Genomic DNA, 17,456 nt, shown 5'->3' on the forward strand with positions numbered 1-17,456 from the left:
TTTTTTTCTTCCCTGTTTACTCTCGGTGAGCCATTTTCATTTGTTTACTCAGTAAAAGTGCACTAATGCCTGTTATGAGCCAGGCACTCTTCCAGCAGCTATGAAAACAAGGATAAAGACACCATGGGCTCTGCCTCCAAGGAGCTCCCTTTTGGGCCATATACGTAGTCATCTCATTTCCTAACTCATCGGCCCTAGTCCACCCAGTTATTTTAACAAGGGGAGGACTTTTGAGGAAGTTTTCAATGTGTTCTCTCTCTCTCTCTCTCTCTCTGTGTGTGTGTAAGGTTCTCTTTCTCTCTCTTTCTCTCTCTCTCTCTCTCTCTCTCTCTGTGTGTGTGTGTGTGTGTGTGTGTGTGTGTGTGTGTGTGAAGGATTCCTTCAGGCAAATATGTCCAACTAGAGTATTCGTAGTTGTGGTTTACACATCATGTAGAAAAAGCAAGGCTAGATATCTGACCTTTCATGTATGATGGAGCCAACAGGCCTCAATCCTGCTGCGTTATACCCCATTGCACACAATATATGCACAGAAGGCAACCAGATCTTTGCGGCCACAGACAGAACTGGGCCACTCTTTCCCAGGTGCTGCAGGTACAAAACCTCTCATTCCCAATAGGAATGAGCTATCCATTCACCCATACCTTACACGGAAAAATAAGTCACCTATTTCTGGGCTGAAATAGCCATGGACTAATCCCAAGATGCTCAATGGTAGAGGCTGTTGAATTTGCCGCCGGCAGAAACTGAAGGAAAGCGAAGGCAGACTGAGTCTGTCACTGCTGGAAACAAAGGTCCCAGACGCCACTGAGCAATTCTGCATACACAGCCCAAAGATAAACAAGCTGACACTAAAGAGACTTGAAAGGTGCTCTCTGTGGTTCTTAGTACAGCCAAATCCATTTCCCTCACAGTTAGAAGTATGGAAGCAGTTATTTCAGCAGAACTTACGGCAGTGCTTGTAGCTGGGCATGAATTCCTAACTATGCATTCCTATGTATCATTCTGTACTCACCGACTAATCAGCCAACACTCAAAACACCAAAACAAACAAAAAAAAATGTTTATGCAACAAAACATTATGTGATTATTCCTTTAAGACCAAAATCCTTTGATTTGAAATGTCAATTATTTAATTACACAGTTTGACCAAAGAAACTTATCTAGTAATCCCACAATTCTGTTTGTAGTCACCAGTTCTATTGTATTGGAGAAAAAATGGAGACAGAGCTCTGCTTAACAGGAGCTAGAATAACTAGAGAATCTAACAGCAAACATACTGTTTAGGTTATCTCGATGTTTCCCCAAGTGCACTGGGTACACCACTGGTAATATGAAGATGATATTTAACCGACACATGAACAGTTTTTAATAGTTTTACTATATTTTAATGCATATTTGAAAATATACTTAACTAGAAAATTCAACAAGTTTTCATAGACATTATTGCTTAGGGCAATAATCGCTTCTTTAACACAGAGATAATTTAAATAAAAGTATTAAGTAAAAAATATACCCATACGTGGCATCTTGATACATATAGCAAAAAGCATTAAGATGGTTCTCAAATGACTGAAGTTTGGAACAAATAGATTAATTATAATAATTGCGATTACAGTTTGATGAGTTTGGAAAAAAGCAATTAAGAGCCATCAGTTAGTATATCTGTTCCTTCCATATCCTCAATCCCACTTTTCCCTCCAATGAATTACGCCTCATTGACTTCAAGTGTCTTCAAGAAATATGTAAATAGACTAACAATATTGTGTTGGGCTGTAAAAGTAAGTCTACTTATTCTTGCAAGGAGTACATATATCACCCTCATAACAAGCTATGATTTTGATTTAAGGATGTTTTCTCTGTTAATGAGTAATGCTAAATGTCCAGAAAACATCAATTCCAAGGGAAAAAGGTTCTGGATTATTGCACTGTGGGATCGTGCCCTCCTGTAGCTTCAAAGTTTTGCTACATTTAAGAATTTAAAATCAGATTCCTCAGTTACAGACTATAAAATATGGCAGATAATGACAAACAAGCTATGTGTGAAAAGGAGGCACCACAGGAAAATGAGATCATTGGACATGACCTAATCCCTTTGTTGAGTGGAATGGGATACCAAGATGGCCGACGAGGCATTGGGTCAATGATTAGGAATAATCAGATGTCCCATTCATAAAGAATATGGTTTGCAATGGTTTTAGTTAAAATGTTAACAAATCACATGAGACATTTGCATTTTAAGTTTTATTTTTATCAAAACAAAATAATCATGTAAAGAAAGAAATTTCAACAACCAACCCAGAAGCCAATCAATTCCCTGATTGTGAACAAGCAATTGAGTAGTAAATCCTGAACAGTCGACTGCATATACAAGACATTCCGTCATCCTCTAGTGCTCCAAGTGGCAGAGGCTGATGTTTTTCCTTGGTTACTGTTCTTCCAATGGTGAAGTAATGTGGTCGACTGTTCCTATACTTCTTCAGACCAAATTATGTATATTCCCACGTAAGTGCAAAGCATGGATGAAAAGAATCATACAGGGTAGAAATCTAGCACATAAGATTTTCTAGGTCCTGACCCTTATATTTAATGGGTTCTGAAAAATAAGGACAAGAAATTGTGCTTAAGTATTGAGAAATGTCGTGTTTCAAAAGCCAAAGTGCCTCCCTACATGAACTATGGGGATAACAACTGAAGTGAGGAAAAATACACAAGTCCAGTTTGCTGCAGTAGTAGATATATGATCACCCATAGAGCCAGGCAGGCCATTTTCTCCTCACCATATTAAATTATGTCTGGGGAGTTGAGCAGCAGCACATTCCGATAATGATGACAGTTTCCATAACTATAAAAATCTGCTGCACCAGGCAAATTTTGTGCAAAATGCAAATTTCTGTGCTGGGGAAAAAAAATGAATAATGTGATCATTCTAAGTAATGAATGTAAATGCAAGGAAATACTTTTTGGCATGAGACTGCAAATTGTTTATCTTTCATGCCAAGAACTGTGGTCACAGTGTGCTTCTACAAGGTTCCTCTTCCAGTCTCAGCTTTAGAAGAGTGATTTCAGGAAGAAAAAGTCTGACTTACCCTAGGTTACCACCATGCTATTGGCAGTGTTTTCACTAAAATTCAGAGACATTCTCCTCCATCTTTTTTTTTAATCACTTGGCAAATGAACCATAGGTTCTCCTGGTTACTGTGAGATGTGAACCAAAGGGGTTATTAGCTTTGTCTCACATCTCAAGGGTTAAGCCTAACAGGAGAGATGAGCTGTTTTTCACTGTGTTTTACAAGAAGGAGGATTCCAGTTGTCCACTAAAAATCACATAACTTTGAGTCACTTAACAATGTAGGTTGCCAAGGAGGGGAGGATTGAAACCTCTTCCCTCCATACATCTTTAACAGCAAGATTTAGCTGGGTGTAGGTACAGGTGGAGAGAGAAACTTGGTGAGTCTTGAACATCATGGGGAAATGTCACTTTTGAGATTGGCAAAAAAAATTCAGTGCCCTTTCCTTAGTTCATGACAGCGTCCCTGTAACTACTCTCTGTGGAAGAAACTGAGGCATCAGTTGGTTAAGACCCTTACCTAAAGATACAATAAAATTAACACTGGAAAATTAGCACTGGGGAAAGAAGGAAATCCCTGATCTTTAAACTCTGGTTGCTTTGTTCCAAAATAAATTTGTTTTTCCTTAACCATCATGCAGTACACACTTGCAGAGTATACAACTGCAGTAGTTATCAATTGATAATACTGACATTTTATTTTCAGTAACCCAAACTGGGTTCTAGGTTGTTGATGTTACCCTTAAAATGTATTCTTATAATTGTATTTCGCTTTAAGAAACCCATAGGAAAATTAAGATTTATAAAATCAGAGATTGTTCATTGCTTTATAAAAGATTCTTCATTAAAAAAAAAAAAAATCTTTACCGTAGGATGTTTTCAAGAGCCAGCTCCCTTAGGGTCATTCAAAATACATTTTTAATTTTAAAAAAATCCATTGAAATACAGCTTTTTCACAAATTCATGTTGATATAAAGTAAGGTACACTTGTAAACACTGCCAGCCACTAGCCAAAGACCAGCGAAGCAAGGTGGTTTGGCTAGCTGTTCTACCTTTGTAAGAGATACAGGGAGTTAGAGATGAAATCAATATTCTGCCATATTTGACCCAGGTTGGGAGCCAGCAACGGTGGCTCCTAGAAGGACACAGCTTCCCCCATTATCCTGAAGTTGGTGCTATTTGGAGCTATGACTTACTGATTTACAGCCAGTGATCCCATTCATGCCACAGTAGCCACCCAGAAAGGAGGGGCCTGGAAGACAGATTTTTTCCCCTGACCAGTGACTCCTAAGACAAAGGAGCCAGTTCAGCCTACAGATAGGTTTTCTCCATTCTTACTGGAGAGTTCGGGTTTTGATTTTAATTTTTTGAACTATGAGTCACATGTATAGGCCAGATGATTGCACCCTAAAATCTGGAACTCTGGGGAAAAAATTAGACGGAGCTTCTTCAGGCTCAGGTTCTTCACAGCAATAATTGGTGGAAGGTGTTTGCATTTCAGTTCCTCACTGTCTCCACCCAAACTTCTTGCATGCAAGGCCCTCGTGGCAACGGTTCCCCATGGGGAATATCTTCAAGCCATTGAGTCTACGCATTTTAAGGACAGAGCAGCTTCTCTATCAACCATTCTCAGAAAAATTGGAACCTGGAGATATATTCATCTTGTCCAACTCTCTTATTCTCACTTAGGGAAACTGAGGTACAGAGCGACTCTTAACCAAGATTTCCCAGCTAAAGTCAGGACTTCAATCTCCATCCAAGACTCAGACCTTTTGCCTACACTGCCTCTCTCATTATAGTGGCATGAATCATTCAAAAAGGGAGATAATCACCACATCGCTTTCGTTGGGTTTAAAAAGTACACTAAGTGAATGTCCAATATCCTTTTACCTCCCTTCTTATGTTTTCTTGGCTGGGCCTGAAATCCTTGGATATTTATGAGTGTATATGAAATGGTCACAAATATATACTAAGTAACCAGGGAAGCTGGTCTGGCATTGAAGTTTTCTATGAATAACACCAAAATTGGAAAATTCACATGAAGGTACTTGAAATTTGACCACAGTTAGTCACAGGCACAGACTGACTAAAGTGTATTCGTATGTGTGAGATGCTCTGCATTGCCGTGTCTTTGAAGTACAAGATGTCATATGAACATCATTACATCAAAGTTAAACCAAAAGAGCTCAGCTATAAATTTCAAATTGTACAAAATCATACCAAAAGCAAGTATAAAATTTTATTGAAATACAGCAATGTAAACCTCTTTAAGTTTCTCCTCTCCCATGGAAGGATGGGGAGAGGAAGGCAGTGGGTCTGAGGCTTTGCTCACTGGGCTGGTTGATGTAGATCTGCTGTTTTCTTCTGCACAGGGGCGCATTGGCTTGGAATACTGGGGAATTTTATCTGTGCAGTTCTGACGTGCACAGAGGCTGATTTAATTTGACAGCAAAGTAACACTAAGCCCCGAAAATAAAATTACTGAGATGTAAAACAGCGTCAAAACCCCAATTAGTTTTGTATCCTTGAAGCTTCTGAAGGAAATCTAAAAAGCTCCCGTCACGATGAGCAGGCATCAGTTTAAGCTGTACAGATTACTAAAATGTAACCCTCTAATTGAAATTTCTCAGAGCACAATATGACAAAAAGAATCAGAGGAAAATAAGTGAATTTTTCCCTCTTAAAAAATGACTCATTACAGAGAGACAGTTCTATTAACTTTTAACACAATGTTCCTTTGCAAGAACTAGAAAAACCAACGGTCTCAGAGATCTCCACAGCAAAGGCACCAGGCACAAGAGCATGTACTTGCGTATCTGACCATAAATAAGCATTGACCATTTGTGCAACATTTAAAAGTAATCAGCATTTCACCGGATCATAGGCATTTTGAAGTGTATTTACAACTCCATTAAGGACGTGAATACTCTGAACAAGCTTCAGTTTTTTAATGTATCCGAATTTTGTCTCCAAAACGAACAGAAGTATCTTTGTGCCCAGTTCACAACCCTGTCTCTTTGTCAAGCTACTCCAATTATCCCAAGTATGCTGTCTACCTTGGAAGCAAACCCTCAGTTTACTAACGGAGAAAGCCAGTTGCCTCGACTGTGTGGGATCCACTTGTGAAGACACGTGTTGATTGTGGCTTTCTTGGTTAGTGCCATTTGATTGCAGAGAGGCAGTGGGGGACAGGTGCAGAAGAGGAGGCTGGGAGTCAAGGCCCAGTCACTGCGCACATTGACCATTTCCGGAGTTTGCTTCCTTGCCATGTCTGCCCTGCCTGGCACCATATGAACATAAGCAGAGCACTCCCAAGGGGAGCTGGGGAACATTGTGGCTGAGTTGGGGTTAAGGAGTTGGTTGGAGTTGGCTTGTAAATAACTCAGAATGGCTTTCCTAATCTGTAGGTGTTTCACAGATAGAGTTTAGTTCTTCCGCCAGCCTGACAACATGTACTTGTGAAGCATCAACAGTCTTTGACCAAAGATACCATCTTTCTCTGGAAGCTTCATATTTCTATAACCAATCGGTCTTCATCGTCGCTGCTGGTATCACTGAACTCCACTCGAGTCTGCTTTCTCATTCCTTCCAGACTCCTCTTCTTGAGGGATTTAGAAGGGGCTTCAGGAACTTCTGTGAGCTGCTCTGGCTTAGAAGGAACCACAGAATCCTTCCGAGTGATTAATTCAGATACCTGACGTTTCCTACCGTCACTTTCTAAAGAGGGGCAGGGGACGGTCATTTCCCCACACCCATACTGGCCTCTGGAAGGAAAAAACGTTTTGTATCTCCCTTCCTTTTGGTGTGAACTAGCTGAACTTGGTCTTGAAGCTGGTATTTCAAGATGAGTTTTTTCAGTTGACCCCAATGGAACCGAATCTGAAATTCTTTGTCCAGATGAAGGTCTCCCTGGCAAGAGGGTCTGTGCTCTGCCCTCTCCTGTGGCTTTGCTGTCCGGGGAGCTTGGTGTCAGAGTCCTCCCTGCAGTCTGGCTGTGGTCCTGTGGTTCAGCACTGTGAATTTCCTGGGCTATGTGATCTGTTCTCGCTGGCAGAGATATACAAATGGCAGCCACAGAGGTAGCAATGTCGTGGCGGGGAAAAGTTCCTTTGGACCCAAAGAAAGAAGGCCCTTGAGCATCTGAGAAAATGCATGGTTTGGGATCTGTTGCGACTGGATCCTGGGAGGCCGGCAGCTGAGTCTCCAGCAACCCAAGGTCAAGACCTTTGCCAGGGGGTAGAGGCGCGTCATTAAACACTGCCAGGTAGGTGTCAGATTGCAGAGATAATCCTGATGTGACAGCAGTGCTGTGAGCAGTACAGTCACTGTGCTCACCGGCAGATGGAGAAATATCCTGCAACAAAGTGCAAAGGGAAAAAATGGGGGGAAAAAAGGTTAATTGGTACAAAGAAAAATGTGGTCAGAAACGTAGTCCTCAATGAAAACAGGTCTTGAGGTCTTAATGATTCTTTACCAAGCGTGAACTTCAATATGACGCCCTCAATAAGTTTCCATTAATAACTAATTGGTGCATTAACTCGAATAAAGCTCCCAATTGATATAAAATAGGTTGCTGAGATCCTGTGCTTTTATCTGGCTTTGTGAAAAACAGAACTGCTCAATTATCTAACCAGTTCTCAGCTTCCTTTTTTAAGTCACTACTGCTCATGAAGCAGATGTACTATTTTATAGGACTGTGTATTGAAGGTTTTTGCTTGTTTGTTTGTTTGTTTTTGTTTTTTTCCAGATGAGTGTTTTTCCAAGTGTGGTCTGGATACGTATTTTAGTGGTTTTCAACACGCAGCCCCACAATCTGTCTGGGGGGCTTCATGTTGCAGTGGCACCTGTCAGCCATCTCTCTATTCAGGTGTGCAGTAATAGCATACTTGGGTTTTTTTAAAGAAACCATCAGAAATCATCCCAATGTTTGCACTGCCAAAGCTGCTCAGTCATTTGATACAGAATGTTTTGACTTATTTGTTTGTCTTAATGGGCTTTCTGTGAGGCAAATCTTCATAAGGTGATCCGAGCAAGTTCTGCCACACTGAACAAGAGCAACAAGAACAAGCAGAGCTATAAATCTAGACCAGCAATAGGTAGGGGCAGTTCAAAATCATCATGCCCACCTTCACAGTTCGTTTCTCCATTTCCCTGACAGTCCTTGAACTTGTACCAAGAGAGAGGGTTCCTGAGGTTTGTCTGCAGTCACCTTCCTTCTCTTCCTTCCCACAACAAGGAGGTGATTCTGTGGTGGCATGAGATGGCTCCTCTTGCAGATTCAGACCTGAAAGGGGAGAGGCACATTTACGTACATCTGGAATTATAAAATTAGCAAAGAGTAATTTCCTGGGAGGTGGTCCATGACTTCATGATCGCCTCTGAGCTCCTTCACCCTCGTCTCACAGGGTGTGTGCAAGAACTCAATTTATCTCCAACCAATTCACGCTTGGTCAAACAAAATATATCCACTCTATGAAAAAAGGAAATGGCCAAACCAGTTCTCAAAGGAGAAAAATCCCTGAATGATACATATCATAAAATATATCTATGTTTCATGTTGCTTTTTCTCATCAGAGTTGTATTCCTGGTCATGTCTGTTTGGGTAAATTTTAGATCAGCTTGAATTCTCTGGCCATATTACAAAGTAGTCAGAATAGACGTTTCAATCGATGTATAGTGGGAACCTAGAAATAAACCATGTCTTAATTCCCACTAGAGTGCTGGGCAGCAAGGGATGAAGCTGGCTTTTGTGATGCTGTTGTTTTGTTGTGGTGGTTATTGTTGTGATTGTGGAAAGAAAGAAGGGCCCTGACAATATCTGCAAAACAGCATTTCTCGTACCTGCCTTTCCCGCATCCTTCACCTGCACTAATGACCTGGCAGACCAGTCAAAAGGATCACAAAATTTCAGAGAGGACAGGTTCCATCATGATATGAGATCAGGGAAATATCTTAAAACGACTGTGTCACTAGAGAAGAAGCACTAGACCCACTTTTAAATTTGCTTTTATTTTGATGAAAGGTACACACGTGCAGTCTGAAAAGTCAAGCCTAACTATGTATTAAGAAAAACAGCAACCCCTGCCAACCCATACATCTTTTCCCATTTGGGAGTCTTTTGACTTTTATCTCCTTCATGTCTAATAACATTGTTACAGAACTATATCTTGTGGAAGTAGTAGCTATGACTTCTCATGGGGAGAGAGGAGGGTTTCCTTCTTCTTCCAGCTTCCCCCCTCTTCAACCTTCATGACCCCACACACAAGCACACATTCCACCTCTCTATCTTCTCAACAGTTCTCTAACACTGATGGCCTGTTTTCATTTAGGCGAATATTCCGTGTTTATTGTGTGTGTGTGTGTGTGTGTGTATGTGTATAATTTATTATTATATATTACCTGTCAGCACTGAATCATGTAGTATACCATGATTATGTTGCCTTTCTTGCCAAAATTGCTTTCCCTGGAATTAATTATTTTACTTTTTAAAAATTTCGCTGAGTTTTCTATGGACTTATTTCTAAAATCATTTTCCAACTGCCTCTCCAATTGTCTGGGGTTTCATTTCATTCCCTGAGAAATGTTTCCTTGAAACTTTCTGATTTGCTCCAAGTGGACCGTGTTTCTCTACAGCATGGCTGTGCCCTCAGGGTCTCCTTTCATCTCAGCTGTGCTGATTCTCTTCACCTCTTTCCTGGTTCCTGAACCTCTACAACTTCTTTTTTTCTTGGTTTACTCTCCTGCTTTCCTAACACAAAACTTCTAGTAGTTTCATGAGAAAGGGTACATGAAGTATAACTCTTTAGATGCAATTGGCAGCTTGGCTGGGTATGACATTTTGGTTTTTTTTGAGATGGAGTCTCGCTCTATCTCCCGGACTGGAGGGCAGTGGCGCGATCTCGGCTCACTGCAAGCTCCGCCTCCCGGGTTCCCACCATTCTCCTGCCTCAGCCTCCTGAGTAGCTGGGACTACAGGCGCCCGCCACCTCGCCTGGCTAGTTTTTTGTATTTTCTTTTTAGTAGAGACGGGGTTTCACCGTGTTAGCCAGGATGGTCTCGATCTCCTGACCTCGTGCTCCGCCCGTCTCGGCCTCCCAGAGTGCTGGGATGACAGGCGTGAGCCGCCGCGCCCGGCCTGGATATGACATTTTGAATCAGAAATCATTTCCCTTTGGGGTTGTGACATGGTTCTACTGTGTTCTAGTTGTCGAGAAGTCTGGAGACAATATGATTTATGATTCATGATCCTTCGGATGAAATCTTTTTGTTTGTCGCTCTCTGGAATCCCCGAGGCTCTTCTTTATTTCTGGTGTTACCATAGTCTGGGTCTATCTTCATTCATTATCTGGGCACTCAATCATTTCTTTCAACCTGAATCATGTCCTCAGGTTTTAGAAAATGTGATTCTGTTTTCTTTATTTCCTTTTCTTTCTCATGTACAATGCATTGTTTTGAAATATATACACATTGTAGGTTGACTAAATTAGCTTATTATTAATAACATACGTATTAGCCCACATGCTTATCTTTTTTTGGCAAGAACACTTAAAATATACTCTTAGCAACTTTTAAGAATACAAAACATTGTTATTAACTATAGTTACCACGTCGTACAATATAACTCTTAAATGTACCTGTTATTTCTGATTTTTTTCCCTTCTGTTTTGTCTTTTCTCTCTTTCTAGAACTGCTCTTATTGGGTTATTGGATCTCCTAGTATAATCTTCTATTTTTCTTATCTTTTCTCTCTGATGTTCTGTTTCTTGGTCTTTTTGTTTCACCTTCAGGGGAATTTCCTCAACTTTATATTCCAATGAGTTTCTATTTCTGCTATATGCTTTTAATTTCTAAGAGTTCTTTCCCATGTTCTTTTTTTATAGCATCTGTTCTTATTTCATGGCTCTAACATCCTCTCTTTTACCCCCAGCAATGTTAATAATGGTTTGTTGTTGTTGTTGTTGTTGTTGAAGTTTGCCTCCCCCTACATAGTCCGTCTTCCAAATTCCTTTGTTTCCATTAGTTTGTTTTTATTCCTCTCTAGGTTAGTGGCTTTCCTGAGAAATACAGCAATCTTAGCTGCTTATGTTTAGGAAATGGGCATGAAAAGGCTGACTTGGTGTTCTTTACAAGTGCAATCGGTCAACCATGGGCCCTACTGTTAGGTTGTGTGGTTGCTCTGTTTCAGTGGGAACCCTGAAGTAGTTATCTGCAGGTCTCCATGTGTACTGGTCAGCTTCTATAGGAAGAGTCCTCGGGTCTCCTGACTGGAAAATAGAAGCCAGGCTGCCGGCATTCTGGAGTCAAAATTAGAGAAGAGATTCTAGGGGCTCATATGCAGTATTCACATTTGCTCAAATCTCATTTTCAATCTAGTCCCCTCACTCCCCTGCTGAACTAATTACGCCAAGTGTCCCCCAGCATTTTGTATGCTGTCCAGAGACTAAGCCCCTAGACTTCTGCAAGGGTGAAGGAAGTTACCAAGCTAGAAACGGGGTGGGATTTGAAGTCTGATTGCTTCTTAGTCTTTCAATCAATCTTGTTTTCAGCCCCACCTGGTACCATGAATGTCTGAGTTGTGGGGAGTCTTCCCACTGTTAAATCAGGATTCCAATCCTTGGGGTCAGCTATATCAGTTCCCATTCAGACTCTGCACTTCAGCTTTCAAACTGGTGGCATCATTTCTTCTCCAAGTCGTTTCTCCTTGTGAGCTTGTACATTACAAACACCTTTAATTACTAACCTCTTGTGAGTTGTTAGAGAAAAGTAGAGGTAAATAAATGTGTTCCATCCTCCATCTTAAACCAAAAGAACAGTTCCACTTCTTATATCTAAAGGGGTAAGTTACTAGATTACCAAGTGTGCTAATCCTGAGCAAATCAACTCTGAAAATCCGTAGAGAAGTGCACAGTTTGGAAAAGAAAGCAATGCTTTTTTCTTCCACACAATCTTTCTTGACCCTCCCGTGTACTCTGGTAGTCTAATGGCACACAACGAGGCTTTTGTTATTCCATTCACCTGTTCAACAACCACATCCCGGGCCCCTTCAATGACCCAGGCACCATGCTCCAACTTGAAGAGTCTGAGAAGAACAAAACAAAGATGGCGCTGGCCCTCAAGAGCTTCTACTGTAATGGGGAAAGAGAAGCAAAGACAAAGAAGCAGACACATATTGTGATGGGGTCACAAAGGAAACAAATCGAGGATGGGAATATTACCGAGAGTGAAAATGAGAGTATTACAGGCAGTAACGATTAACAGGAGGCTATTCCAGAGACTAATGAGAAATGGAGGGGAGCATACTACAGAGTCACCATAAGCAGGGGGTAGTAAAGAGAGTAATGAGGGGGCTTATTCCAAAGAGTAACTGGGGACGACTTTTATATAGTCAAGGAAGACTTCTCAGAAAGACGACATCAGAAATGAGACCTTCAGAGTGAGAAAGAACAAGTCCATGAAGGATGTTCTAGACAAAAGAAGGAACAATACAGAGACCTTAAAGGGGAAAGAAGCTTGAGGGAGCAAGGGACTCATGGAGGGCCAATGTGGAAGGAGAGTCATGAATGAAGAGGCAGGGGCAAGATGATGTGGGGGAAGTCAACAGGGACTCAGATCTTGCAGAGTACAAGTGACTGTGGTAAGAAGTTTAAATTTTGAAGCCAAACTTGGGAGAGAGGTGAATAGAGGTAGGAAAAACAGGTACAAGCTTACTAGGATAATCTAGGGGCCAGATGAGATGGCTTGACTAGAGCACCAGAAGTAGAAAGGGAAAAAAGAGGTGGATTCAAGGTACATTTTCATTCTCACCCATGAAAAATTACCAAAAATTAACGGTGATGATATGCATTTCCTTAGCCTCATCGTTCACCAAGCACAAGTGCTCACTCTAAGTGAATTAAGCTCTGTCCCCACAGTGACAAAACAACCAGGCAATTCATTCAATTCAATGAAGAAGTAAAACCAATCAGTGTAGAGAAAATAATCAGATTGGCCAAATGTCTTCCCAACAGGTTGTTTTGGTTTTTAAGCTTAAGCAGAAAGGTCATGTGCACATTTGACCAATAACTTCTGACTCATCTATGAAAGCAAAGGAAGAAAATCCACTGATCTGATTTGTTTTTGACCCTACAGTCTACAGAGAAAAGTGAGTTATCTTTAATAATTGTGAAAAATGCCCAAATAATGTCACTGACGTGTGTTAAACTGATTTGGATTATTGAGGAAGGACACTAACTTGCTTTTAAATGAATGGCCCTTTCCAAAAAGTAAGTAGTTCCCTGGCCAAATTTTAAATCACAGAATGTGATTCCGTTTAGGCTTCAGCATCACACTATATGAATCACTTCCTACACCTTCAGAAATTACAAACCCCACTGTCTTAATGCAATCTTCGGAAATTCAATTGCTCTTACACAATTATGTGACTTTTATTAGAGAGACCATCTCTCATCACAGCTCTCTGTGCCGTGCTGTTCTTTTCCTGATTAAAGGCTGCGTTTTTAATAATTTCCCTCAGAAATAATTGCCAGACTGCATTTAGAGGAAGAGGCCACTTAAAGTGTTATAGCAATTTTAAATGTGGCCATCTTGAAAAGGCTATACGAAACTGTAAAATACTTAGAAAGAAAATGAAATAAATAAACAACATGATGAAACTTACAACATGACTGTAGACATCTTTAATGCCAAACCTTCTTCCAGCTGCCTAATGTCTAAGCCATACTAAAATGCTATAAATACACTGCTCAAATATCATTAACTAAAAATGTAAGTAATTTGATATATTTCTTTTGGTTTGTCCCAACACACCAAAACTCCATGAATTTGGATTCCAAAGACTGAATTATTTTTAAAAAGGGCTAAAAATGAGTCTATAAAATCAACCTTCTAAGCAAACTGCAAATATAAACAAGAACATAGGAGTAATTTCCTAGACTATTAATTGATCTGTGATTAAATTGTTTAGAAGCATCCCTGGAATTAAAAGATCCACAGTGTGCTAGCAATTACTTAAAGAAAGCTGGGCAGATCTCTAAAAGTAATCACTTTGTGGATAGTTAATTATTCAAATATTTTTAAGCCTGTTTTTGAGCCTACGTTATTGAGCCTAAATATTTACTGGGCACCGAGCACAGCCAACAGCCGTGCCAAGTACTATGCTAAACACAGGGCATTTGTTCCCTGGAAAATGAGGCAGACACACCCACATGATAATTCTAGTTCAATGGGGGAGAAATTCAGTAAGCAAATAATTATATAAAAAATTCACCAAGCAAATGTGGTAAACAGCACGAAAGAAAAAGCATGAAGGTACTAGGTGGCCATGATATAGGACCCCAACCCAACATCTATCTATGGAAAAGAGTAAAACCATGTGCACAGTCAATCATCTGACATTGCCCCTGTCCTGGACGGCTTTTAAGTCTGAATCGTCTATTCATGTCATTAGTCAACCAATTTTCTTTAAGTCTCTGTTGCACACCTGACGTTATGCTGAAGTTTAACAGTAAATTCATTTGTTTCTGCCATCCTATTACATTTTTTGTTTATGAAGCCTCTTTAGGGGAAAAAATGGCTAAAATGATGGAAGAAAGAGGTTTTATTTCTCTCAGGCAGAGAGAACGGGAGACGTCGGATGTCAATGCCAATCAAAAAGTAATCAGAAGTTAGTGGGCGGTAAGCAGTGAAAAGCAGCCCCGACTTCAGCTGCACAGGCAGGAAGGGTTGTGGGAGAGGACCAGAAAGATGGATTTATCAAGTACAGCCTCGGGTATTTCTGCACTATCCTAATACAATCTTTTGAAAGTTTGCCTCTAAGTAATCATAAACAAATCTTTTATTTCAGCAACCATTTTTCTTAGTAATTCTCACCTCTTTTCTATTTCTTTGATGAAAGGCAATTGAGATAACCACCCTCCCCTCGCAGAAATCCTGAATTCAGTGCAAAGCGGTGTTTAAAATTTTGCTTTAAGTTAAAAGTTCTGTCCTGTCCAGACATCAAGAGTGGCCCTTAAAATACAGAGTGAAAATAGGATTATGAAATTGGAGAAGGAAAAAAGATGATAAAAAAGCAAATGCCATTTGCAAGATTGAACGCCAAAACAGAAACTGGCTGATCTACTTCATGTATCATTCTTTTAAGTTTCTTGTTGCTAAATGAAAATTGTCTATGCAGGTCTCTTCCCTGGGACATAATCGATATACCTGAAACAGCTTCTCATCTTTCCTCAAGATTTACACCCTAGAATGAAGGAGAAATTATTCTGTTTCAGCAATTTCAGAGCACTATGACTTAATAGCTTTGGGGAAAGAATTAATACTTCTTCATTAATTCTAATGAGAAAAGATGTCGGAAGTCCTGTCAGAGAAGGAGAGTGAAGGCACAGAGAGAGAAGAAGGCTCTGGAGAGACCCCCCCGACCCATCCCTGGCCTCCTGCTGGCTCCAAATACCTTAGAAATCCCTTCAGAGGAGGATTATGTGAGCCCAAGGAGAGAGACTGCGGAGGGAGAGGTGAGCTTGCCCAGGCCTGTGATGAACGAACAAAAGAAACCACTGAAGAAAACCAAAGTGTACAAAGCCAATGTCTACCTTTGTGCCAGAGATGTATTCAACCCTCTTCATACAGTATTTAGAAATTATATCTTTTAGGTGTGTGTAATTAGGTAAAGCTTTTACTTCAGAAACCACCTGTAATCGCCGCCGTCTCTCCATTTCTATTGCTGAGATGCAAGGAACGTGTTTTGATCACTTTTTCCTCTCAAATACTTTCTCCAAACTCAGTGAATGGGGCTGGTTTGAAACATTTCGGTGACTTTAAAGCTTGGTCTTGTACAGAATTCAACACTGTTCCTTCATCAAGTGGAATAATGAAAACTGCCCAGGAACAGTCTTTGAAAAGTTTATCTCAAAATTGACTGAGGAAAATGTGTTTTGTGGGTTTGTTAAAAACCAGTGGTTCCAAAGCAATGGTGATGTCTAGAGATATTTTGGGTGGTCCTGACTTGGAGTGGAGGGGATGCTCCTGGCATGTTGTGGGTGGAGACTAGTGACCCTGCTACACATCCCACATTGCAACAAAGAATGGTGTGTCGCCAAATGTCAGCAGTGCCCAGGTTGAGAAACCCTAGTTTAAACCAAAGATCACAAACTCAAATGCTACAGGAGCCAGACAAATCACTAATTCGGGCACCTGCCTGGGAATGGCCAAACAGCAAGCCCAGGCCCCAGGGGTAGCTAACCCCCAGCTCCAGCCAACTGAGACAATGAAGGTTGGAGGGTCCAGCTCACCAGATCTGTTTATTTTTCAGGAGAAAAGTCGAAATCTGTATTTCACATGCTTTCAAACATTCATAACTAATTAGTTTTCAAAACAACAGTAGCACTGTGCTACCCAACACATCTGTGGCCTGAATTTGCTAATGAGAGGCCGATTGGTGGTGACCTCTTGCTATTTAAGAAACTCACATGCGCCGCCCACTCTGAGAGCAAAGCTTCACCCTGGCTTTGTGTGCTCTCTTGCTGAAGCAAAGTTTCTTTTAAAATACGGTTAAAAATATTGATGGGAGAGTAAACCTGTTTTTGAAAAGTAATTTGGTGGTATCTTATAAGGTGAAATAAATAAGTTTAAAACCATTGATCCAGCAATCGCTCTTTGGGAAATTAGGCAAGAACGTGTACTGCAGCAATAGCTGTGGTAGGAAAAATAATAGGCATCAACATAAACATCCATCAATAAAGTAAGGGTTGAATAGATAAACAGTAGTACATCCAAACTAGGGGATTTAGGGGATTGTATGCCACTATTAAAACAATCTATATACATATTGGCCTGGAGTTATGTACAAAACATATTAAGAAGAAAAGAATTGCCGATTACTACATCTGATACGAGCCTTTGTATAAAAAACAACAAAAAAATGTGTCTGTCTGTATTTGTATGTGAGTGGAGAAAGATGTAGAAGGATGTGTGCCAACCTAACTCTCGTGGCCTCGGGGCAGTGAGGCTGGAAGTTGTCAGGCTTTCCTTGGATAAATCAATGCTGCTTTCTTTTTTGCAACAAACATGATTTTGCGTTACCAGTTGGAAAGAAAAATAAGAGACACATAATCATATTGGTTCTAAAGTTCAGACTCAAAATAATGAGAAAACCCCCAAAGTATATTATACCTGAATATGCTCAGGCAAAACTAAAAGTCAAGTCAGTCCTCTTACCAGAAGATCAGAACAGGTTGCTGAAAGACAGAGATAAATCCTCACACATCAGTAACTAAAATTTAGTTTTCAGGCACAGAAAACTGAGAGATTCATGAAAGGAAGAGAAAATATATTTTTTCCATCTCTAGCCAAATCTAGAGTATTTCTGTACTATCCTATTTTTTTTTTTTTT

The 17,456-nt window shown here is 40.4% G+C and overlaps 1 protein-coding gene across 1 annotated transcript in view; it reads right to left on the reverse strand.

Annotated features, from left to right (window-relative positions):
* Positions 1-2,229: 2,229 nt before the first annotated feature.
* The window catches only part of ZNF831 (zinc finger protein 831), a 70,260-nt gene continuing 55,033 nt past the window's right edge, over positions 2,230-17,456 (reverse strand). Inside the window, 2 exon segments of the mRNA XM_017891232.1 lie at positions 2,230-7,424; positions 8,197-8,354. Coding sequence (XP_017746721.1) covers positions 6,579-7,424; positions 8,197-8,354 — 1,004 coding nt within the window. The 3' untranslated portion in view covers positions 2,230-6,578.

The sequence above is a fragment of the Rhinopithecus bieti genome, unplaced genomic scaffold, assembly GCF_001698545.2.
Source record: "Rhinopithecus bieti isolate Rb0 unplaced genomic scaffold, ASM169854v2 scaffold_20477, whole genome shotgun sequence".
Classification (NCBI taxonomy): domain Eukaryota; kingdom Metazoa; phylum Chordata; class Mammalia; order Primates; family Cercopithecidae; genus Rhinopithecus; species Rhinopithecus bieti.